The sequence below is a fragment of the Peromyscus maniculatus genome, chromosome 2, assembly GCF_049852395.1.
Source record: "Peromyscus maniculatus bairdii isolate BWxNUB_F1_BW_parent chromosome 2, HU_Pman_BW_mat_3.1, whole genome shotgun sequence".
In the NCBI taxonomy this organism is placed as follows: Eukaryota; Metazoa; Chordata; class Mammalia; order Rodentia; family Cricetidae; genus Peromyscus; species Peromyscus maniculatus.
The window spans coordinates 135169403-135194078 of NC_134853.1; the positions used below are offsets into that span (position 1 = coordinate 135169403).

The 24676-nt window shown below is 40.1% G+C and overlaps 1 protein-coding gene across 2 annotated transcripts in view; it reads left to right on the forward strand.

Annotated features, from left to right (window-relative positions):
- The window catches only part of Pik3r3 (phosphoinositide-3-kinase regulatory subunit 3), a 92310-nt gene that overhangs the window by 41964 nt on the left and 25670 nt on the right, over positions 1-24676 (forward strand). For both annotated transcript variants that reach the window (XM_016005123.3, XM_006986583.4), the window contains exons 3-6: positions 4555-4663; positions 8619-8717; positions 22153-22333; positions 24174-24299. In XM_016005123.3, the coding sequence (XP_015860609.1) occupies positions 4555-4663; positions 8619-8717; positions 22153-22333; positions 24174-24299 (515 nt within the window). The remainder of the gene's footprint in view (positions 1-4554; positions 4664-8618; positions 8718-22152; positions 22334-24173; positions 24300-24676) is intronic.

The window sequence follows — 24676 nt, forward strand, 5'->3', positions numbered from 1 at the left end:
TTTTGGGGGCCCATTCTTTCCTTTTTAGATTTATTTATTTGCATATTTTATGTGTATGAGTACTTGGTCTGCATGTGTGCCTGAATGCCAGAAGAGGGAATTAGATCCCATTATAGATGGTTGTGAGCCACCATATGGTTCCTGGGAATTGAACTCAGGACTTCTAGAAGAGCAGCCAGTGCTCTTTACCGCTGAGCCATGTCTCTAGTCCTTGGGGCACATTCTTGAGTTTTTCCTTCAGAGACACATTGTACCTCTTAATTCCTGCAGGATAATAATGTGAATTATATTGCTTTTGAGTGGACTTCCTTTCTTTAGGCACAAGTTGAATGTTTTGGGCTCTACCAATTCAAATTTGTCTTGTTTCTTTATTAGTTTTGTTGCTATGCTCTGTTGTCTCCCTTCTGAATCTCTTCACTCTTCTGTGTTTAAATATTCAAAATGTGTTTTATTGCCATGTAGAATTGATTTGTAGAGGAAATGAAGAACCACACGTATCTTCTGTCTTACATTCTACTTACTGTGTTCAGGCTGCTTTGTTAGTTGTTTTCTAAAGAAAACTTCTGTGAAATTTGGACCAGCAGTAATTGCATCACCTGGGACTTGCTAGAAATACAGACTTCTGGGCCCTAACCCATATCTGGCAATTGTGTTGTAGATTTTACTTTGTGCGAGTTATTTATATTGAATGTAAAAAAAAAAGAATGTTTTTACAGTCCTGCAACCTGAGAGAGACATTACACATTTTAAACTGCTAATCTTTATGTTAAGTGGATAAGTAGAAGAATTTCAAAATTGAGTAGTTATTTTATTTATTTATTTTGTTTTTTCAAGACAGGGTTTCTCTGTGTAGTTTTGGTGCCTGTCCTGGATCTCGCTCTGTAGACCAGGCTGGCCTCAAGTAGTTATATTTTCAGCTGTAGCTAGTTTTATAAGCCGTATCAAAACCTTTTCAAACAAGGAAGGTATTAGCTAGGGAAGTGGCTTCCTGACCAGGGGCTTGACTTAAATGCACAAGGCTCTGGGTTTGATCTCCAGTGCTACCAAATGTTTCTTGTGTGTATAATAACAAGTTCTTCCTACATCTTAATTTCAGCAGTCTGACAGTCTGATTCACATTCTTCTAACAAACCAACACACAAACAAACAAAACCTTCAAGGCCTAAGAATATGTATCAGTGTAGTTAGTGCCTGCTTAATAAGCTCAAGGCCCTAGGTTCAGTTTCTAGTATCACAAAACAAAAATAGCTTTATTGCAATATAAATTACCTATCATAGTATGGACATAATTCATGGACATTGCATTATAGTGATTCTTAAATTAGTATATTCAGAGTTGCTATCACCATAGTCAAAATTGAAACATTATTAGCCTGCAAGAAATCCTGTATATACCAGTAGTCACCTTCTGTTCCCTTTAATCTCGCAGCCTGGCTCAGCATTGATCTATTTCCTATCTCTGTCAATTTGTCTATTCTGGACAATGGGATTATGTAATCGTCAGGTCCAAAGGAAACTCCATTTCCCAGAAGACATCTAAATCTCTATTAAGACTGAATTTAACTAGGTGGTAGCGGTGCAAACCTTTAATCGCAGCACTCGAGAGGCAGCAGGTGGAGTTTGTGGCCAGCCTGCTCTGTAGAGCAAGTTCCAGGACGGCTGGAAGGGTGAGGGGTCGGGGAAACGACACTTAATTTAGCAATCTGAGGGAGAGATGAGCAAGCAGAGTAAAGTAAGATTTTTGAGAGTGGAGAGCAGAGAAAGTTTAGAGATAAGCGATTTTAGGATCATTTGTTTGTTATAATTAACAAATTATAACAACAGAAGTTGTTATAATCTAAGAATTTGGAAATCTAGTGTGCCATTTTTGGCTGTTGATCTATACTGAGGCCAAGGCATTTGCAGTAAGACATCTAGTCCTAATGGAATCTCTGAATTTGAAGAGGAAAAGAGATTCAAAGAGGCAGCCAGGAGCAGAGTAAGAGGATGGGCAAAAGAGACAGAGCAGGCTTGAGGAGTGAGCTGAGAACCGGTGGGGAGCGAGAGCAAGGATGGGAGAGAGAAGGGCAAGTGTCCTAGCGATGAGAATTTCAATCCAGAGAGACTTGTCAGAGAGAAATGTCCCAAATCATCAAGGAGAGGTGTCCTTTCCATGTGATGGGTGCCCAGTAGGGCAAGAGTAGCTGCTTGGCATACCAGTACAACTTTTGTATTGACAGAGGAAGCTGCAAGAGGGAGCTGACAGAGACAGATGGCAGCTCTGAGGTGACACCCTAGTACTAGGAGAGAGCAGCTGGAGGGAGGAAGTGGTTGAGCAGTAGACTCTAAAATATGGAGTCCAATATGGTGGGTGGCAGAAGACAGCAGAAACAAATGATCCAGAGTCAAATCAGCAGCTTGGTTCGGTTAGGAGAGGCTGGGACCCTTGGAAAGGGGCAGCATAAACTGCCCCTCCTGAGTATCTTGGCATCAGATATACAAACTGACAACATGACCGCTTTTATTGTAGATATGAGAAAGAACAGCCAGAGGCATCTGAAAGAGTCCAGAGCAGAGAGAGAAAAATAGTAGACCGAACACGGCCAGCAGACTGGACCTGGCCATGAGTGAAGCAGGAGAAAGTGTATGTGGGGTGTGGGAGAGCAGAGAAAGGGGGAGGAGGGAGACAGATAGACAGGGGAGGTCAAAAAAGAAGAGGGAGCATAGCGGGGATAGCAGGGCTCTAAGGAGAATGCGAGGCTGGGGGAGGGAGGCTGCTGAGCTGGATGGAGTTTAGGGTAGGGAAGGAGGTGAGAAGGGTTAGGATGCCAGCATGGGGCTTGAAGTGTGTAACAGGTACCTGTGATACTCAGGGAGCCTGGAAGCCAGCATGTTCTTTGGTATGCTAATAGGCACCACATATGTCCTTCTTCCTTTTGGAATTCAGAGAAGTGGAGTTTCCTTTGGACCTAACAATAATGTGTGATCATGATTAGCTTTCAAAGTTCATCATAATGTTTTTCAACCCATCTATATTCTATAATCACTGCTTCATTACTTTTTTTTTTTTTTTTTTTTTGGTTTTTTCAAGACAGGGTTTCTCTGTGTAGCTTTGCGCCTTTCCTGGAGCTCACTTGGTAGCCCAGGCTGGCCTCGAACTCACAGAGATCCGCCTGGCTCTGCCTCCCGAGTGCTGGGATTAAAGGCGTGCGCCACCAACGCCCGGCCTGCTTCATTACTTTTATTGTTGAATAATACTGTATTATACAGATACAAATTACAGATTGTCTCATCTCCTGATATAAACTCTTATTATTTCCACTTTTTGGCTATCACAGGTTGTTCAACTATGAACATTACATACAGGCTTTTCTGTGGATATAATATTTCATTTTTCTTGAATATGTAAAATTGTTGAGCCATCAGGTGACTGCTTAACCTTTGAGGATGCCAGGCTGTTTGTTAAGAAGCTCATTATTTTTATATCCCTAGCAGTCGTATGGGGTGTGCCTGCCTTCCATCTTCACTCATTTGTTACCTTATTTTTAATTAGAATTACCTTTTTGGTATAAAATAGTGTCTCATTATCTCATTATGGATTTTTTTTTTTTTTTTTTGAGACAGGGTTTCTCTGTGTAGTCTCCTGGCTGTTCTGGAACTTGCTCTAGAAACTAGGCTGGCCTCAAAACATAGAGATCTGCCTGCCTCTGCCTCCCGAGTGGTGGATTAAAAGCATGTATCACCACTGCTTGGCTCATTATGGAATGTTTCTTTCTTTTTGAAGATCATTTCTTAAGAATTGTATACCCCAGATTGGTCTGGAAATATTTATGTACCCCAGCTTGACCTCAAACTCCTATTCAGCTTCCTGCGTGCTAGGAGTCCAGCATGCACAATCATGCCCTGCCTGTCTGATTTTGTTTTGCATTTCCTTGATGACTGACGATGTTGAGCATCTTTTCATGTGCTTGCTTTGGCCATTTGTATATCTTTTCTTAAATTTAGTGTGTATGTGCTAATCACAATGTATACGTAGTAGTCAAAAGATGGTTCCTTCCATCTTTCTGTGGGCCCTGGAGACTTGAACTTAGGTCATCAGGCTAACTCAACACACACTTTACCTGTAGGCCACTCTGGTCTACACAGTACATTCCAGAACAGTTAGGATTACACAGTGAGACCCCATCTGAAGAAGAAAAAGAATACCTAAAATCTGATATGGTGGTACATTGCCAATATCCAATATAATAATATTATTTAGAGTCTTTGTGTTGTTACACATTAGTCACTTAATATCTTTTGGAATGAATTGCTCAGATTAGGGATTTATTTGTGTTTTAAAGATGTTAAATTTTGCTGAAGTGAAAGTATTTTATGAGGAGGGGAAACCTTTAATTTTTCAGACAAGTATTAGTAACATTTCAAAAGTGCCCCCCTGGCTAACATTAATATGACAGCTGGTTTGACTGGCAGTTGTTTGAATCTTATTGCACACGGTTAAGGAGCTATTCCTGGGTGAGGAAATTACAAAATGAATAATTTGCATATACAAAATAATATAAATTTCTCTTCTAGCTCTTCCACCAAAGCCACCGAAGCCAATGACTTCAGCAGTTACAAATGGAATGAAGGACAGTTTTATTTCTCTTCAAGACGCAGAATGGTACTGGGGAGATATTTCAAGGTAACTAAAATGCTACTCTAATTGAATGCAGTGTTTTTCATTGATTCTGAGAGTTAGTAGTTAGACATTTTAATGCTCTACTGGTTTTCATTTAAAGATTACCCTTTTAAGACTTGTGTATGGGAACCCTTCAAAAGTGTATTTAGGGGTTGGTAAGATGGCTCAGAGGTTTAAAGGTGCTTTTGTGGCCAAGCCTGATTACCTGAGTTCAATTCCCTGGATTCTCATCAGAAGAAAACTGACTCCACAAGTTGTCCCCGACCTTCCCTTCTGACACACATTATGATATGGCAGCATGCGCACACCCCGCCCCCATGAAATTTCTTTTTTAAAAAGAGCCTTTAGGGGTTGGAGTGGTTAATGAGCACTTGTTGCTCTCCCAGAGGACTTGGGTTTGACTTCTAATGCCCTCGTGGTGGCTCACAACCATCTATAACTCCAGTTCCAGAGGATATAATATCTTTTTGTCTCCACAGCCACTGCATGTGTGTGGTAAGCAGGCGTACATACAGGCAGAGTACTCATACACATTTAAAACATTCTTTAAGACAGTGCCATTCTTTCATTCTCATGACAAAAGAACAGGAAGATCTTTGGGTTATGGGTGTGATTATACTTTTTCATACTGTGTCAAGGAGTAACTTTTGAGTAGACGATCCTTAAATGTTTAAGATAGTTCCATGTGATTTATAATGAAAGATGCTTATTTTATGAACTTAGATTTCTTTACCTCCTTTTTTTTTCTTTTTTTAAAATTTTATTTATAATTTAATTTAATTTTACATATCAGCCACGGATTCCCTTGTTCTCCCCCCTCCCGTCTCCCATTCCCATCTCCTCCAGGGCGAAGACTCCCCTGAGGATTGAGTTTAACTTGGTAGATTCAGTCCAGGCAGGTCCAGTCCCCTCCTCCCAGGCTGAGCCAAGTGTCCCTGTATAGGCCCCAGGTTCCAAACAGCCAGCACATGCACTGAGGACAGGTCCCGGTCCCAGTGCCTGGATGCCTCCCAAACAGATCAAGCTAATCAACTGTCTCACTTATCCAGAGGGCCTTTAGATAGGCTCTCATTCTGAAGTTTTAGCTGGCCTGAAACTCACCAGAAATCCCCTCTGCCTCCTGTGGGTCACCATGCCTGGCCTTCCCTTACTTTTCTTTGTATCCCAGTCAGGCCTTGAATTTGGGACCCTCCCCAGCCTGCACCACTTGGCTTGGCTCCTTTCCTTTTTCTCCCTAAGGCGGTGGTTCTAAAATCTTTGTACAGGAGTCATTTGAGATGGAGCACAAGGCAAGGTCTTGCTTTGTAATCAATGCTGACCTAGAACCTTCTCAAACTTTTGATCGCTTGCCTCAGTCTTTTTAGTGCTAAGATTATAGGCAAGTTCCGCCATACCCATCGTTAGGTGACTTTGATGCAGTTCTTTTTGTTTCTTTTCTTTTCTTTTCTTTTTTTTTTTTTTTTTGAGACAGGGTTTCTCTGTGTAGTTTTGGTGCCTGTCCTGGATCTCGATCTGTAGATAGGCTGGCCTCGAATTCACAGAGATCTGCCTGGCTCTGCCTCCCCAGTGGGATTAAGGTGTGTGCCACCACTGCCTGGCTTTGTTTTCATTTTTTGAGATATGTCTCACTGTGCAGCTCTGGCTGTCCTGGAACTTGCTCTATAGACCAGGCTGGCCTCAAACTCACAGAGATCCACCTGCCTCTGTTTCCTGAGTGATGGCACTAGAGGCATGCATCACTACACCTGGTTTGAAATAGTTTTTTTTAATTATTGCTTTTAGTTTTTAAAACTACATCATTTTTCCCTTCCCTTGCCTCCCTCCAAATTCCCATATATTCTTCCATGCTTTTTCAAATTCATGACTTCTTTTTGTAATTTCTTTATATAGCTCTTTCTTTGAAAAAGCCATCCAAGACAGATCTGCTTGTTGTGTAAAATGTGGATTTGGATAATTTTGAATACAGAGAGGGAATATTTGTATACTCATACATTATTTTTCTTAATTTGAATCTTGTATCTTTTATTTATATTTTTTCTCATTAAAGTTTAATGGGTCTCTAAAGTTTTGTCGTTTTTTTTTTTTTTTTTTTTTGAGTCAGAGTCTCAATGTGTAGAACAGTCTGGCTAGAAGCATGGTTTGTAGACCCTGCTGACCTTGACTTAATCCCCCCACTTCAGCCTCTTGAATGACCAGTTTATAAGTTTGCACTATCATGCCTAATATCTAGTGTATTTCCTATTTTTTATTTTTTAAACCTTGACTGTTTATGTCAAAGCAGGCTCTAGTTTGATGCTGTATTGCCATAATACACCACCAGTCCTTCTTTCTCTTACCTGTCCAATGGTCCTCATTCCATGTCTTTGTTACCCGTACCATCTGACGTGTATCTTTTCATTGGTATCTGGTACATCCATACTGTTACCCACATAATTACCATCTGTCTTCAGAACACTTGCGTCTTTCTAACTTAAACTCTGCCTGTTAAAACAGAAACGCTCTTCCTTTCTTAGCCCTTCCTAATCAGGCTTTTACTTTGTTTTTATGAATTCAACTACTGTAGGTAGTGGGATTATACAATATTATACACTTATGATGGGCTTTTCATTTATTTCAGATATCTTCATAGTTACTCATGTGTCAGAATTTCATTTCCTTTTTAAGCCTAAATATATCCCAATATTGGTAAATATCATATTTTGTTTATTCATTTTATCTTTTGTGCTGTTGTGCATGATGCTGTTATGAATATTACTTATAAATATATATCTGCTTGAGTTCTTGTTTTTGGTGATTTTGGATATTTGCCCAGAAGTGGAACTGCTAGATCATTTGTTAGTCTGTGTTTAACTTTTGAAAAGGACTTAATACATTTTAGATTAAAATTCAGTAGACCAATTTTTTAGTATTATACAGTAAGAGTGTTTTTAAATACTTAAAGGTGCAACAGGCTTTCTGTTTTGAGCCACCAACCAGCTCACAAATCATGACATGGAGACTTCTTATTAGTTATGAATGCTCGGTCTTATCTTATGTTTGTCCCACCAGCTCTTATAACTTAACCTGTTTCTCTTCATCTGTGTTTTGCCTCTGGGTTTTTTTTTTTTATCTCTAGTGGCTCCCTGGATTCTGGCCCTGTGCGTGTCCCTCTCTTTCTATCTCATTCCGCCCCTCTCTCCAGTCTAGATCTCTCCTCATACTTATTCTGTTCACCAGCTCCACCTATTCCTCTCCTGCCTAGCTGTTGGCCATTCAGCTTTTTATTAGAGCAGTTGGGGGCTTTAGGCAGGCAAGGTGAAACAAATGCAACACACCTTTACATAATTAAACAAATATAGCATAAACAAATGTAACACATCTTTACATCTTTAACAAAGGCAGCAGAAACAAATGCAGCACACCTTTACGCAGTTAAAGTAATATTCCACAGCATAAACAAATGTAACACATCTTTGCCTAAATAAAGTAATATTCTACAACATAAAGGCCATCTAAACTATACTTTAAAATCATGTTCTTCCTGAGATTCCTAAACTGCAGAAGGAATTTGTTAACATGAATTCAAATGAGAGAGCACAGTGTTGATAGGCTGTGAACGTCAGTAACAGCTGCCATTCCTGCTTAAAATAATGCCCTTCTTCTTAAACAGCTGTGGGTTTTTCTTGAAACTCTTCATGTTCAGGCCTGCCTAAGAAAGCCCTAAAGGCATATTAGAAACATGATCTGTACAGACCATTGAAATCTAGAGGAGTTAAACATCAAGTATTCTTTCCCTAGATTACATAATAACAAAAATAAAAACAGAAATCGTTTCCATGGGGAGGACCTAGGTGACCACTGGGGACTTGAGGGTATTGTAACCTTCCAGCTGATCTTGATAATAATATTCAAAGACAACCAGTATTTAAGTTTTTTTTTTTTTCCTTTTTCAAATGTTTCCTATAATTTTGCTTCTCAGGGAAGAGGTAAATGACAAATTACGGGACATGCCAGATGGTACTTTCTTAGTGCGTGATGCCTCAACAAAAATGCAGGGGGACTATACATTGACTTTGAGGTAAGTGCTTTTCTGCCTTTGGCTAGTGTCTTCCTAGCATGAGTATATAGAGTTCTGTATTTTGCTTAAATATTTACATATTTTCCATATTTTTATTTAGATATATAATTTTTAGTTTAGCTAACATTTTAACTTTAAAATTCCTTTCCTGGGGGTTGGGGATTTAGCTCAGTGGTAGAGCGCTTGCTCAGCTCCGGAGGGGGAAAAATCCCTTTCCTGTACATAAAATATTTAAATATAAAATTATGCCTATTTCATTTTTATATTTTAAATATATGTAGCAATAAAATAAAAACGCTAAAATTCCTAAATGTTATTGAGTAAGGAATATATTATCTTATTCTCTTACTTCATTAATGAAGTAAATGTCATGGGTATAGCTCAAGGTTATTAATGAGTGAGCCTAACTCTCTAAAAATTCTATTTTTTCCTAGTGTGGGCTCTAGGAAGTAGAACTCAGCATAATTTTGACAGATTAGGATATATAGACATTAAAACAGCCCTCAGCCTGTACTGTGCCGTCCATATGGACATACTAGTATTTTATAAATGGTAGAGATATGAAATTTTATACTTATAAATATGGGACATATATTAAAAACAGGTTAAGAGAAACTGTTAAATATTTCAACATTTATTTTTATTCATTAGAATCACATAATTGTGAGCTGGAGAGATGGCTCAGTATTTAAGAGCAGATGTAGCTCTTGAGGACCTGATTTTGGTGGTTTTTTGTATCCACATCAGGTGGCCCACAACTGCCTGTAACTGCAGCTCCAGAAGATCAGATGCCCTCTCTGACCTCCATAAACATATGCCTAATTTAAATAAAAATAAATATTAAAATCACCTAATTGTAATAAAGTTTAGTGATTTGTTGGTATAATATTAGTGGTTCATTCATTTACTCATTCATTAAAGCTTCATATATACTAGGCAAGTGCTCTACCTCTACCACTACATTCCCCAGCCATTTACTTATTTATCTGTTGAAGCAGAGTCTTACTGTTTAGCTCTGGCTAAACTGGAACTCATTATATAGACAGAGCTGGCCTTGACCTCAAGAGATCCACTTACCTCTACCTCCCTGTACTGTAATTAAAGGATTAAAAGTGTGTGTGAGGTATGTGTGTGGGCACATGTCCTGTAGCACTCATGTGGAGGTCAAAGGACAACTTTGTGGAGTCAGTTCTGTTTTCACCTTTAATTGGGTACTGTAAACAGAGTTTTCTGAGTTTTTTGGTCCCAACTGCCTGGTCCCAAATAAACACTCAAGAGGCTTATATATGTATATAAATGCTTGGCCAATAGCTCAGGCTTATTACTAACTAGCTCTTACATTTAAATTAACCCATTTGTAGCATGAATCTTAAAAGTTCTTATTAATGAAATCAAACCTGAGGCCAGTTATTGGGGTGAACTGGAAGATCAGAGAACTAGAACAAGCCACAGCTACCTCACCTCACGGGATCCTCACCTGGTCTTGTTTCCTCAGACTGGAGGCCTCTGATTCCTCATCCAGAATGTGTCTCAGCTGAACTGTTGCTAGAAGCCTAAAAGCTTAACCAGTTAAATGCCTAACCAGGCCAAATGCTTCTAGTTCCTGGTCCTCACACCTTATGTATCTTTCTGCCTTCTACCATCACTCCCTGGGATTAAAGGCATGAATCACCATGCTTGGCTGTATCTTTGAACACATGGATTTCTGTCTAGCTCTGCCTCCCAAGTGCTGGAATTAAAGGCGTGTGCTACCACTGCCTATCCTCTATGTTTCAAATTGTGGCTGTTCTGTCTCTGACCCCAGATAAGTTTATTAGGGTGCACAGTATTTCGGGGAACACAATACTACCACACCCATTCTTATTAATCTATGTATTGCCGTGGGGTTCATGGCTTTACCTGTCCTCTAGCATCTTGCTTCTTGGGCAGCTTGCTGGCATCTACCCTGGCTCCCTATTTCTTCATTCCAGTCCTCAGTTTGATTGTCCCACTTGACTTTATTCTGCCTTGCTATAAGCCAATCAACTTTATTATTAATCAATGAGAGTAATACATATTCACAGCATACAGAAGGATTATCCCACAGCAGGGTACTATGAAGCAAACCATATTGTCAGGGTGGTGCAGTAAATGATGCCTTTACCTACTGTGCCATCTCACTGGACCCCTAGAATTTTTCTTTTCTTTTCCTTTTTCTTTTTTTCTCTCTTAGACAGGGTTTCTCTGTGTAGCCCTGGCTATTCTGGAACTTGTTCAATAGATCAGGCTGGCCTTGAACTCAGAAATCCACCTGCCTATGCCTCCAGTGCTGGAATTAAAGGCATGCACCACCATGCCAGGCTCTAGAAATTTTTTTACCCCCTGGAACTCACTCTGTAGACCAGGATGGCTTCAAACAAGGAGATCCACTTATTTCTGCCTCCCAAGTGCTGGGATTTAAGGCATGTACCACTGCCCAGCTATAAAATGCTTTTAATCTCACTGAGATGCTATTTTATCCCTAGATTCTTAATCATAACTAACTAAAAATAAGTAATTTATGTTATGCACAATAGTAAAGCCTGTAAATGTTATATAACTGGGCTGGCAAGATAGTTAGGCAGGTAAAGGTACTTGCTGCCATACCTGATGACTTGAGTTTAATCTCTAGGACATATATGGTAGAAGGAGAGAACTGACTCCTATAAATTGTTTCCTAACCTCCACAGACTCAGTAGCATGTGTACAACCCCTCCCAGTACATACTTACATACATACATACATACATACATACATACATACATACATGGGATAAATTTTTAAAGTTATATAACTTAGCTGAAGATTCAGTATTCTTCAGGAGTAAAAACAAGCAGTGATTTCTAGTCGAGGACCACCTTTAGGATTTGATGCTAAAAGGAATTAGGTTGGGGAGTTGGCTCAGTGGTTAGGAGCACTGCTGCAGAAGACCTGGGTTCAATTCCCAGCACCCACATGGGCAGCTCACACCAACCATCTGAGGTTCTGATCCTAGGGGATCTGACATCCTCTTCTGACCTTGGTGGGTACCAGTCATGCCTGGAGTGTACATATATATATATACACACACATACAAGCAAAACACCTGTACACGTATAATAATAAAATTTGTTTTGTTTTGTTTTGTTGAGACAGGGTTTCTCTATGTAGCCCTGGCTGTTCTGGAATTCACTTTGTAGACCAGGTTGGCTTCAAACTCACAGAGATCCTCCTATCTTTGCCTCCTCAGTGCTGGGATTAAAGGTGTGCAACACCATACCTGGCTGTAATAATAAAATAATTTTTCAAAAATTAAAGGAATTTTCAATATTTCCTCGTTTACATGGATTTCTCCAGATGTAGGAATTCCTTGAATAGCATTGCTCAGAAAAGGGGCCTGTGACCTTCCTTTAGAGGCAGTCCCTTCTGTTGTTGAGCAGTAATAAAGTTTAGAAGATTACTTTTGCATTGGACATTGTTTGTAGGAGTAGGACTAGTGATATACTTAAGACATGTTTTTACCCTGTGGAGTTTATAATCCAAGTGTGTAATAGTAGAGTAGGAGAAACAAACATACACTATATCTTAATTGTTTCATTAGAGTTTATCTAATTTTCCCATCTTTCTCTTTCTTTTTGTTTTGCTTTGGTTTGTTTGTTTGTTTCAGTATACCCATAGCTGTACTGGAACTTGCTATGTAGATTAGACTGGCTTCGAACTTACAGAGATCTGCCTGCTCTCCCAACTATTCAGATTGAAGATGTATGCCACCACACTCAGCTCCTTGTTTTTAATCCCTGTAACTATTGTTTTGCATTTTTTTTTTTTTTTTTTGGTTTTTCGAGACAGGGTTTCTCTGTGTAGCTTTGCGCCTTTCCTGGGACTCACTTGGTAGCCCAGGCTGGCCTCGAACTCACAGAGATCCGCCTGGCTCTGCCTCCCGAGTGCTGGGATTAAAGGCGTGCGCCACCACCGCCCGGCTTTGTTTTGCATTTTGTCTCTAAAGTTTATTATTTAGGGGCCTCAAATACACAAAATCATACATTATTTTTCCTGCTGTGTCTTGCTGTGTCATTCTTCAGTTTAACATCTTCTAGGTTCATATATGTTATAGCATGGATTTGAATTATATTTCCAATAAGGCTGAATAATATTCTGTTCTATGCATATAATGTATTTTAGTTGTCTATTCATTAGTTGGTAGATATTGACAAGAATGCTTTAAGGTTTTTATCCATTTAGAAAAGACTGGCAAATAGTTGGTTTTCAGTAAATAATAGACTAGAGGATAGATTAGATGAGAGGACAGGGAAGCTTTCTTAGAGGTAATGGCATTTGAACTGTCCCTTTATTGGTTTTGCTAGGCAGACAAATGAACTTAATTCAGTTTAATAAACAATCTCAGTGATATTTAATTACACAGGTCATCTAACAAGTTAAATCTTTTGTCTGTTGTAACTCCCACCCAGGAGGCATAGGCAGGAGGATTATACATTTAACCTTACCTGGTTAACTTACTGAGACTTTCTCAAAATAAGAAGTGAAGGGTGAAGGGGCTAGAGAGATGGCTCAGTAGTTAAGAGCACTCATTGGCCTGAGTTCAGTTCCTATCACCCACATGACAGCTCACAACCATCTGTAACTCCATTCCAGAATATCTGATGTCCTCTTCTGGCCTGTATGAGCACCAGGGAAGCACATGGTGCAGAGATATACATGCAGGCACACACCTATACACATAAAAAAAAAATTAAAATAGGATGGGCATACAGCTCAGTCTTGGAGTGCTTGCTTAGCATGAATGAGGACCCTAGGTCCCAGCCCCAGTGCTGCCCGAATAACAAAACAAGTTTTGCCTAAAGGACCACTTAGGCAGGTAAAGGCAAAAGAAGTAAGAAAGCTGTATTGAACAGGAGTTAAAGTAATAAAGTTTCAAAAAATATGCTTTGGGGGCTGAAAGAAAGAAAGGCAATTTACTGTTAAGGGCATATCAAAAGCTGACTTTCATGGAAGAAATGATATTTTATGTGTAGAAACAGGTATATGAATTGCAAAAGTAGATAACACTAGGAGCAAGGAAAGATGGAAGTGAGAAATTGGGGCCATTTTTTGTGTGATCCTGTTCCATTTGGCTCGGATTCTGGCTATGTAAAGTTTGTTAACAGGAAGTGGTATGGGATAGAAGGTTTGGGGGCTTAGCCTTGCAATCTAAGATTTGGAGTTTATATTTAATATTGTAGGTGGGTAGAGAGAAGTTGTGATAAGACTGTATTTTAAAAGGAAGAAGAAACACGGTAGGGGTTGCAGCTCAGTTGAAGAGTGCTTGTCTCTGGCATTTAAGAGACCTGAGTTTGATTCTTCCCCCCCCCCTTTTTTTTTTTAAATTGTATTTTTGTTTTTGAAGACATGATTCTCTGTGTACCGTTGGCTGTCCTGGAACTCCCTCTGTAGATCAGGCTGTCCTCGAACTCACAGAGATCTGCCTGCCTCTGCCTCCCAAGTGCACCACCACCGCCTTGCCTGAATTTGATTCTTAGAACCAAGTGTGCTGATTCATGCCTGTAATCTCAGCAGGATCTCATAAGGATCCTAAATTCAAGGTCGGACCTGACTATATAAGGAGTATGAGGCCAGTCTGAGCCATATGAGACCCTGTCTTAAAACAACAAAACAATAAAAGAAACATACTTAGGAAGCTTTTACAAAGTGAAGAGCATTCGTGATTGAATTCAAGATTTATTGCTTAATCATTTAACATTCATCGAATACTAACAGTGTTCAAGTACTCTTCTAGGCAAAGAAAATGGCAACATAATATGGCCTCTCCGTAGTGTTTTTATTCTTGGTGAGAGAAAGGAAGGGAACACAGGAAGACAAAATAAGCACATTAGAAAAGAAATGAGATGAAATAACGTCATAGCCTGTGAAATACTGCACAAGGGAGCATGACCTGCTGGGGAAGGAGTTTAAGGAGGACTTTTGAGGTAATGACCTCTGAGAGCTGAAGGATTAGAAATCGCCAGCCTGAAGGATTAGGTATCCCCAGAGGAGGGAACAAAAAATACAAAACCAACAATTTGGGGGACGATTTAATGGCTCTGACAAATGCAAAGACTATGTTGTTTTCAAGCAGAGTAAGTGATGAAGTTGAAATTTGAAATTAGAAGAGAAAGTTAAGAGACTCCTCCTGCCCCCTTGGTTTTTCAAGACAGGGTTTCTCTGTGTAGTTTTGGTGCCTTTCTTGGATCTCCATCTGTAGACCAGGCTGGCCTCACACTCACAGAGATCTGCCTGCCTCTGCCTCCCAAGTGCTGGAATTAAAGGTGTGTGCCACTGACAACGCCCAGCAAGACTTTTTTTTTTTTAACAGCAAGACTTTTTTTTTTTTTTAAAAAAAGAATAATTACATAGTCACGAAACAGACTAAAGAGGAATAGTTTGAGAAAGTGAAAGCAAAGAGTAACATCGTCAGAGTCATGTGAGAATGATGTATTAAGAAGTGAGAAGCAGTGGTGATGCATGCCTGTAATCCCAGCACTTGGGAGGCAGAAGCAGGAGATCTCTGAGTTTGAGGCCAGCCTGGTCTACATAGTGAGTTCCAGGACAGCTAGGGCTGCACAGTGAGAAGCTGTCTTGAAGAAAGAAAAGCAACAGCAGCAGCAACAACAAGCAACAGGTGGCTGGGGATGTGGCTTACTGGGTGAAAGGGTTTTCTGCTAAGTCTAATGATTTGTTCAGCCCTGGGACCCTCAGGGTAGAAGGAAAGAACCAATCTTGAACGTTGTCCTATGACCTTCATAAACAATGTAATACATGAACATCTTTTTAAAGGAGGAGAGACGCCGGTGTTCCTCCTTAGATGGTAGAATGCTTATCTACACACACGAATCCCTAAATTGCATCTCCAGAACCATGTAAGCCAGCTGCCATGTAATCCCAGCCAGAACTAGAGTGGGGAACAGGATAGTCTAGAGTTCAAGGCTATCCTTGGCTAGTAGAGTTTGCTGGCAGTTTGCTGACCCTCCTCAGAACAACAACCCCCAGAACCATAGAAAAAGAAAGAGCAGGAAGAGAAGGAAGGACTGGGGACAAGAAGACAGAGTCTGGATTTGTTAAAAGTTACTGGTGATCCTTCCATGGGAGAGATGAGAGCAAAATTGGGTTGTAGAGAATAGCAGTGAAGAAGCTCTCGGGTCCTTAACCAGCATTTAACTGGGGCTGGTGGGATGACTCCGTGGTTAAAGGCACTTGCTGTGCACAGTCTAACAACCTAAGTTCAGTCTCCAGAGACTAGTGGCATGTGCCATTCCCCCAATAGTGGTTGGTATATTTTTCAAAACACACGTAAAACAACTATATAAACTTAGTAACCAGATGGTCTATAAGAATACTATTTACTTAAAAATGTTTAGAATCTGTTGACTGTCTGGCATTGGCCAGGTGCTAGGATACAAAGAGGAATGTCACGAATTTTTGTTGTTGTTGTTTAAGAAGATTAAGGGAGAGAGACATAACTAAAAATTCACAACGATGTGTCTTCATTTCTCTACTGCTCTGCTTAGAGTCCATGGTCCATTATTACAATTACCTCTGTAAAAATATCCTCAATTTTTCTTAAATTCAACTCTTTACTTACTTGCCTTCACTTGAGAAGCTGAATGTGGAGAAAAAGCCAAAAACCTCTCTGATTGATTTCACAGAGAGTTCTTGACTACTGATCTTAAATGGACCTTATTAGCATCTAGCTTCATTTCTGCATTTCATAATTCCTTTACCCTCTCACTTTCGACAACCTACATGTTCCTTGTTTTCAGCTCAGATCTGCAATTCTCCCTTTTAGCTAAGAAACATTCTTCCTGTTTCACTAGGAATGTATACACATAAGAGAACTTCCTCATACTCTTTTTTTAAAATAGATTTTAAGAAATAATTTAACTTTATTTTATCTACATTGGTGTGAAGTATCACATCCCCTGGAACAGTTACAGACAGTTGTGAGCTGCCATGTGGGTGCTGGGAGTTGAACCCGGGTCCTCTGGAAGAGTAGCCAGTGCTTTTAACTGCTGAGCCATCTCTCCAGCCCCAACTTCCTCATACTCTTACTCTCATAGCTATCAGTATTTGCTCACTAGGGTGAGCAATTTGCCTTTCTCCAAGTCTGGTGAATGATTGCTTCAGAATGATTCTATTTGTGTAATGGCTCTTATCCATCCCTCTAACCCACTGATGTCCATCACTCTATGGATTATCCTGTCTAAATTTTAGGACTACAGCTCAGTGGTAGACCACTTGTTTTGCATAAACGAAGCCCTAGGTTCAGTCTCTAGTATTGCCCCATCCTCCTCTTCCCCAATTATCCTGTTGTCTTTTTTCTTTCCTCCTTTTCCTCTTCTTCCTTTAAAAAAAAAAAAAGGAAACAACAACAACAAAACGGGGTCTCACTGTGTAGCCTGGCTGACCTGAAATTAACTGTGTAGACCAGGCTGACCTTAAACTCACAGAGATCTCATCTCTGCTGTGATCAAACGTATGTGCCATCAAATTTGGCCTTATCTTTGATTCATTCTAGTTGGATTTGTGTACTTTTCATTAGCTAAAACCTTTTAAGATTTCATTCAAGGTCTTACTTTGCCAAACTCAGTGCTTATTAGATCTGTTGATAATTTTATTTTGAAAACTTTATTTTGAAATACTATTTTCAAACAAGAGTTAATTATGTGTTTTTGTTTGGGTAAGTGCATGTGAGTATAAGGCCTATGGAAGCCAGAAGAGGCTGCTGATCTGGAACTGGAGTGGCAGGTGGTTGTGGGCTTCTTGAGGTGGAGCAGAGGACCTGAATTTTGTCCCCAGCACCTCTTTCCAGCAGCTCACAACCCTCTATAAATCTGGCTCCAGAGGATCTGAAGCCTTTGGCCTCATCAGACACCTGCAAGTTTGAACCACACACATATAATTAAAAATAGTAAGTCTTTTTTTTTTTTTTTTTTTTTTTTTTTTTTTTAAATTAAAGGCTTACTATAGTCCACAAGCCATTTCATGATCTTATATCTCCTCCTACACTGCTTCCTCTCCTCTCTTTTGGTCATTCAGCCCCAGAATCTTGGGCCTCCTTGCTGTTTTTTTGTTTGATTTTTTTTTTTTTTTTTAAAGATGGTGTCACTATGAAGCCTGGAACTTTATTTGTATTTTTGCTTTTTAAAATTTCTTTGTGTGTGTGTGTGTGTGTGTGTGTGTGTGTGTGTGTGTGTGTGTCTGTCTGTCTGTCTGTCTGCCTGCATGTGTGCCATAGTGTACTTAACGGAGATCAGAGGGCAATTTATGGGTGCTGGTTTTTTCCTTCTACTGAGTAGGTTCTGTGGATTGAGCTGAAGTTGTCAGGATTGATGCCAAGGTTCATACCTGATGAGCTGTCTCTGTAACTCTTCTTTAATTTTCTATTTTTAGCCTGAGGGAAGAGGATTGCCACAAATTTGAGGCCAGCATTATCTACACAGCGAATTTCAGGCCAACCTGGGTGACAGTATAAAACCCTGTCTCAAAAAGCCAAAACCCAAACAACGCAAAGCCCCACAACCCAAAAGTCAAGATGCAACCCTCTCCTCCTCAAACCCCAGACCTGTAAAATACACACATGGGCTTTTAAGTTCTGTGAGAGTATGGACTGTACATGGCATGTTTGTCCTCGTGTCCCTAGCAGTTCATGTAGTTAACTGGTACAGAGTAGATGTTTGTGGGGTCTGTAAACAACGGGGCGGGCAGAGTAACCATTTGAGTGAGGCAGAAAGGAAATCTAAGTTCAACATGACTTAGTTAGCCCGTGTTGGTTCAAACTTTAGAATCTGACCCTGAGCAGTTTATTTTAGACAGCATAGCACAATTTTGGAAAAAAGTTTCTTGATGATAATTAACTCAACTCTGTGTATACAACAGACATGTTGACATGAAAACTCTTTACAAAGTCCATATGGCCTCTTCCAAATGATGAGGTCCATTGACTCAGAAACAAAGCTCAAGATAAGGGTCCAGGGAGAATGACTGAAGTAAACACAATAGCCTGTGGGAGTCAGGAGTGGCCTGGTCCTAAGATAGCACAGAAGTTACCGAGGCTGTTGTCAAGTACAGGTGCCATCTCCTGTTAGGAAGGGTTTTATTGACTGAGAAGCAATGCTTCCTCTAGGGAGGAAGAGTCTGGGATAAACAAACATAATAGTCTGGGGGATTCAGGTTAAGACTGGCTCTACAAGGGGGCTGGAGAGATGGCTCAGCAGTTAAGAACACTGGCTGCTCTTCCATGGGTCCTGGGTTTAATTTCCAGCAACCACACTGTGGCTCACAACCATCTGTAATGGAATCTTATTCCCTGTTCTGGTGTGCAGACAAACATTCAGACAGAGCACTCATATATATAAATAAATCTTTTTTTTTAAAGACTGGCCCTACAGATAGCAAAGATCACCAAGTGTCTCAGTCAGTGTTCTATTGCTATGAAGTTGCCACGATCACAGCAACTCTTAAAAAAAAAGCATGTAATTGAGGCTTGTTTACAGTGTCAGAGGTTTAGTCTATTATTATGGTGGGGAGGATGGCAGCATGCACACAGAGATGGTGTTGGAGGAATTGAGAGTTCTACATCTGCATCTGCAGGCAGCAGGAAAAGAGAGACCTTAGGCTTGCAGAGGCTTCTGAAACCTAAAAGCTCACCCCCAGTGGCAGCTTGTTAGGCCATACCTCTGAATCCTTTCAAATATTGCCACTCCCAGGTGACCAAGCATTCAAATCTGTGAGCCTATGGGGGCCATTCTTATTCACACCACCACACCAGGTTATTAACTACACCAATAATATCATTCCCAGCCTTCTGAGTGGAAAACAGGTTATACATACCCCCCAACTCCCCCTCTGAGGGAGGAGACAACCCTGTGTGTTTAATATTCCTGGTTTCCCTAGTACATATCTGTGAGAAGTGAGCAAAGGGACCCCATGCCCTCTGCAGAGGTTCAGCATGTTAATTTGAATGAATTTCTTTTTCTTTCTTTTCTTTCTTTCTTTCTTCCTTCCTTTCTCCTTCCTTCCTTCCTTCCTTCCTTCCTTCCTTCCTTCCTTCCTTCCTTCCTTCCTTCCTTCCTTTCTCTTTCTTTTCTTTTCTTTCTTTTTTTTTTTTGGGGGGGGGGGTTTCAAGACAGGATTTCTCTGTGTAGTTTTGGTGCCTGTCCTGGGTCTTGCTCTGTACACCAGGCTGGCCTCAAACTCACAGAGATCCGCCTGGCTCTGCCTCCCAAGTGCTGGGATTAAAGGTGTGCGCCACCACTGCCCAGCCAGTTTGAATGAATTTTAAGAGAGAACATCTTGGATTTATTTTCAGTATAAGTGTATGTATATACCTGTAGTAATCACAAATGATTAGGTGGTCCTTCTAATGTGCATTTTATAGGGATAGTTCATCATCCATCTAAATACTGACCTAACCATTGTGTAATTTGAATTTTAACCAGTCCATAGACTCAGGCCTATCTTGTTTAGTCTTTCACAAATCCCAGTGTATCATCTGTCATGTATAATAAATGCACAGCATACAGAAATATAAAATCCCTCCCCCATTTCACGGTGCTGTTAGAAAAATGAATGGGAGTAGCACAGTATTTTGCTGTTATGTAGTGAATCAGCCTGATGAGGGTTTAGATTATGCTCCCCGGGGGCTTATAATAATCATTGCGCAGGGCGGTGGTGGCGCACGCCTTTAATCCCAGCACTCGGGAGGCAGAGCCAGGTGGATCTCTGTGAGTTCGAGGCCAGCCTGGGCTACCAAGTGAGTTCCAGGAAAGGCGCAAAGCTACACAGAGAAACCCTGTCTCGAAAAACCAAAAAAAAATCATTGCTATTTTAATTAAAATTTTAATTTTAGTTATAAATTATTTTTTTCTTCTTCCTTATTTCCCCTTTTTTATTTTCTTCTCTTTGGTTTTCTTTTCTGGGGCAAGGTCTTGCCTTGTAGCCCAGATATACCAACCTCACACTTAACGGTTCTCCTTCAACGTTTCAGGATTACAGGCATATGCTGCCTGCCACACTTGGTCTTATAAATGATCTTTTTTGTTTGTTTGGCTTTTTTTTTTTTTTTTTTTTTTTTTGAGACAGGGTTTCTCTGTGTAGTTTTGGTGCCTGTCCTGGATCTCGCTCTGTAGACCAGGCTGGCCTCGAACTCACAGAGATCCGCCTGGCTCTGCCTCTCGAGTGCTGGGATTAAAGGCGTGCGCCACCACTGCCCGGCCTATAAGTGATCTTTTAAGGGATTATTAGGGTTTGACTCAGTAAATAAAGGTGGTCTGGACTACTTAAGCATCAAATTGTATCTGTAGTAAAACCTTGAGTGTTTTGGTGATACTGAGACAAACGTTTATAATTCCCTTTATATAGAGCTGGCTTCTGCCTCTGCTTAGACACAGCTGTCCTGATGAGATTGCCTTTGTTCTCTGTGACATAATTTAAAAACAATTCACAAAAAACCAAAAGAAATAATTTACTTATGTTTTAGTAATATTTTGGGCTAAATTTGTTGATACTGAATGTTGTATACATTTTGGTTTTTTGTTTGGTTTTGTTTTTGAGACAGAGTCTCTCCATGTAGTCCTGACTGTCCTGGAACTCATGGTATAGACCAGGGTGGCATGGAGTACACAGGCCCGAGATTAAAGATGTGTACTGCCACGTTCAACCTAGATGTGTTGATTTTTAATAACCAAGGTATTTTATGAACAAAACAAATAGGAAAAAACAAAGGAAAGAAACAGGTCAGGTGTGATGGCCCTGCACTTGGAAGCAGAGCCAAGCAGATCTCTGTTTTTCAAGGCAAGTTTGACCCATAGAGCAAGTTCAAAGACAGCCATGGCTATAGAGAAACCTTGTCTCAAGAACACACAACAAAACAAAGGAGGAGGAGGAGGAGAAGAAGAAGAGGAGAAGGGAAGGGAAGGGAAGGGAAGGGAAGGAAGGAAGGAAGGAAGGAAGGAAGGAAGGAAGGAAGGAAGGAAGAAAGAAAGAAAGAAAGAAAGAAAAAGAAAGAAAGAGAGAGAGAAAGAAAGAAATTAGGTAAGAAAATAATATATGCCAGATGGTGGTGGTACACACCTTTAATCCCAGCACTCTGGAGGCAGAGGCAGGCGGATCTCTGTGAGTTGAGGCCAGCCTGGTTTACAGAGCGAGTTCCAGGACAGCCAGGGCCACATAGGGAAATCCTGTCTTGAAAAAACAAACAACAACAATAAAAAGGAATATATACTTGCAAACACACTGTTAATATATGCTGTTTTATCACCTCTAACCGTATTAGCATAATAATACATTTATTTGATGTGAATTAAATTTTTATATCTCTATATGAAATTAGTGTTTTAAGAGAATTCTGGGAACGATGCTACAGTTATTGTTTTGTTGTTTACAGGAAGGGAGGCAATAATAAATTAATAAAGATCTATCATCGGGATGGTAAATACGGCTTTTCTGACCCCCTGACATTTAATTCTGTGGTGGAGCTCATTAACCACTATCACCATGAATCTCTTGCTCAGTACAATCCCAAACTCGATGTGAAGCTGATGTACCCGGTATCCAGATACCAACAGGTATGATCATAGACATTCTCACAGCATTATTTCATATAATTTTATTCTATTTTTCAGGCTTATTGGTTAAAAAGAAATCTAGTTTATATTTATTTTCCCAGTTAATCTTGAGTGTGGTGGTGCTTGCCTTTAAGGCAGGTGGATCTCTGAGTTTTAGGCCAACCAGGGCGATGTAAAACCCTATCCCCCCCGCTTCAAAAAAAAAAAAAAAGAAAAGAAAAAGATACATTTTCTAAGTAGCATTTTAGGTATTTTAGCTTAGTTTTTTTCAATTTTGTTTTTTGAAATAGGGTTTCATGTAGGTAGGCTGGCTTTGAAATCACTATGTAGCTGATAGTGACCTTGAGTTTCTGATCTTCCTGCCCCAGTCTCTTGAGTTCTTGGGATTTTAGGTTTTTGCTATCATACCTCGTGTGTGTGTGTGTGTGTGTGTGTGTGTGTGTGTGTGTGTATGTGAAAGAGAGAGAGAGAGAGAGAGAGAGAGAGAGAGGGAGGGAGGGAGGGAGGGAGGAGTATAATTGGGTTTTTCTTTTTACTTTTTAAACCACACACAGAATCTTATTCTTACTTATGAATGCTTGACTTATTTCTAGCCAACTTTTCTTAAATTATCCTGTCTACCTTTTGCCTCTGGGCTTTTACCTTTCTCTATTCTATATACCTTTCTTTACTTCTTAGTCTGTGGCTGGCTGTGTGGCTGGCCCCTGATGCCCTCTCTCCTTCTCCTTTTCTCACTCCTCCTTTTCTCTTTTTCTCCTTCTATTTATCCTCTCTCCATGCCAGCCCCACCTATCCCTCTCCTGCCTAGCTATTTGCCATTCAGCTCCTTATTAGACCAATCAGGTGTTTTAGACAGGCAAAATAACACAGCTTCACAGAGTTAAACAAATGCAACATAAAAGAACACATCTTTGCATCATTAAATAAATGTTCCACAGCATAAACAAATGTAACAAATCTTAAAATAATATTCTACAGCATCTGTAGTCTCACTTTCTTACATAAAAAGTTACTCATTTGGTGAGACCTTTTCTTTTTTAATTTAAAAATTGTGTATGTGTGTGTGCATGCATGTGCACGTGTGCATGCCTGTGTGCCCTTGTGCCTATGTGCCTGTGCCTGCAAAGGCCAGAAGACATGACATTACATCTGGAGCTGGAATTACAGGGAGTTGTAAACTGCTGGAGGTGGGTGCTAGGAATGAACTTGGGTTCTCTGAAAGAGCACAAGTGTTCCCACTGAGCCATCTCTCCAATCCCTCCAGTCTTTTTTTTTTTTTTTTTTTTAATTTTGTTATATTTTGCTTTATGTTTTTGCCTGCTTGTATGTCTGTGCATTTATATATGTGCATGGTGCCCATTGAGGCCAGAGGAGGGCATTGGATTCTCCTGGAACTGGAGTTGCAGATGGTTGTGAGCCCCCATGTGGGTGCTGGGAATGAAACCCAAGTTCTCTGGAAGAGCACCAGTGCTCTTAAGCACTGAGCCATTTCTCTAGCTCCATATTTTTAATTTTTAAAATAAAATATTTTTACCTGACTTAAAATCTGATCTTAGTGTCACTAAAAAGTGTTTTGCTTGCTGGGTGGGTGGTGTGTTCCTTTAATCCCAGCATTAGAGAGGCGAGGATTGCTATAAGTTCCAGGCCAGCCTGGTCTGCATAGTGAGACCCTGTCTCAAGAACCAGAACAGAACAAAATCCTCACGAAATCAAACAAAGTGTTTTTGGTGCTTGGTATTAAAATTTCTGAAGTTGAAATATAATTTGAATGTAAATAGATCTGGAAAAACATGTCAGAATTAATAACATTCCTTCATTTTATTTTTGTTTGCCTGTGTAGGACCAGTTGGTAAAAGAAGATAACATTGATGCAGTAGGTAAAAACCTGCAAGAGTTCCACTCTCAGTATCAGGAGAAGAGTAAAGAGTATGACAGGCTGTATGAAGAGTACACCAGGACATCTCAGGTGAGAGCTCTTGTTTGGGGATGGTCTTTGTGCAGTGTTACTGTTCTCACATTCTGAGTAGTTGGCTGGACGGTCTGCTGCCTTCCTTTCTTAATTGCCTTTTGGGACTTTGATGATACAAAAATACTCCCACTCATACCTTTTTTGTTATTGTTGTTAAAGATAGAATTTTCTATCAGCATTATCCAGGGGGTTAGGAATATGACTTAACTTAAACAGAATGCATCTTGTTTGCCTATCAGGTTTGATCCTTGCATCACATAAAGCTGGGTGTGGTGGTGCAAGTCTTTGATCCCTGGCACTGGGGAGCTGGAAGCAGGAGGATCAGAAATTCAAGATCATTCTCAGCTGTGTAGCCAGCTGGAAGCTTATATGGG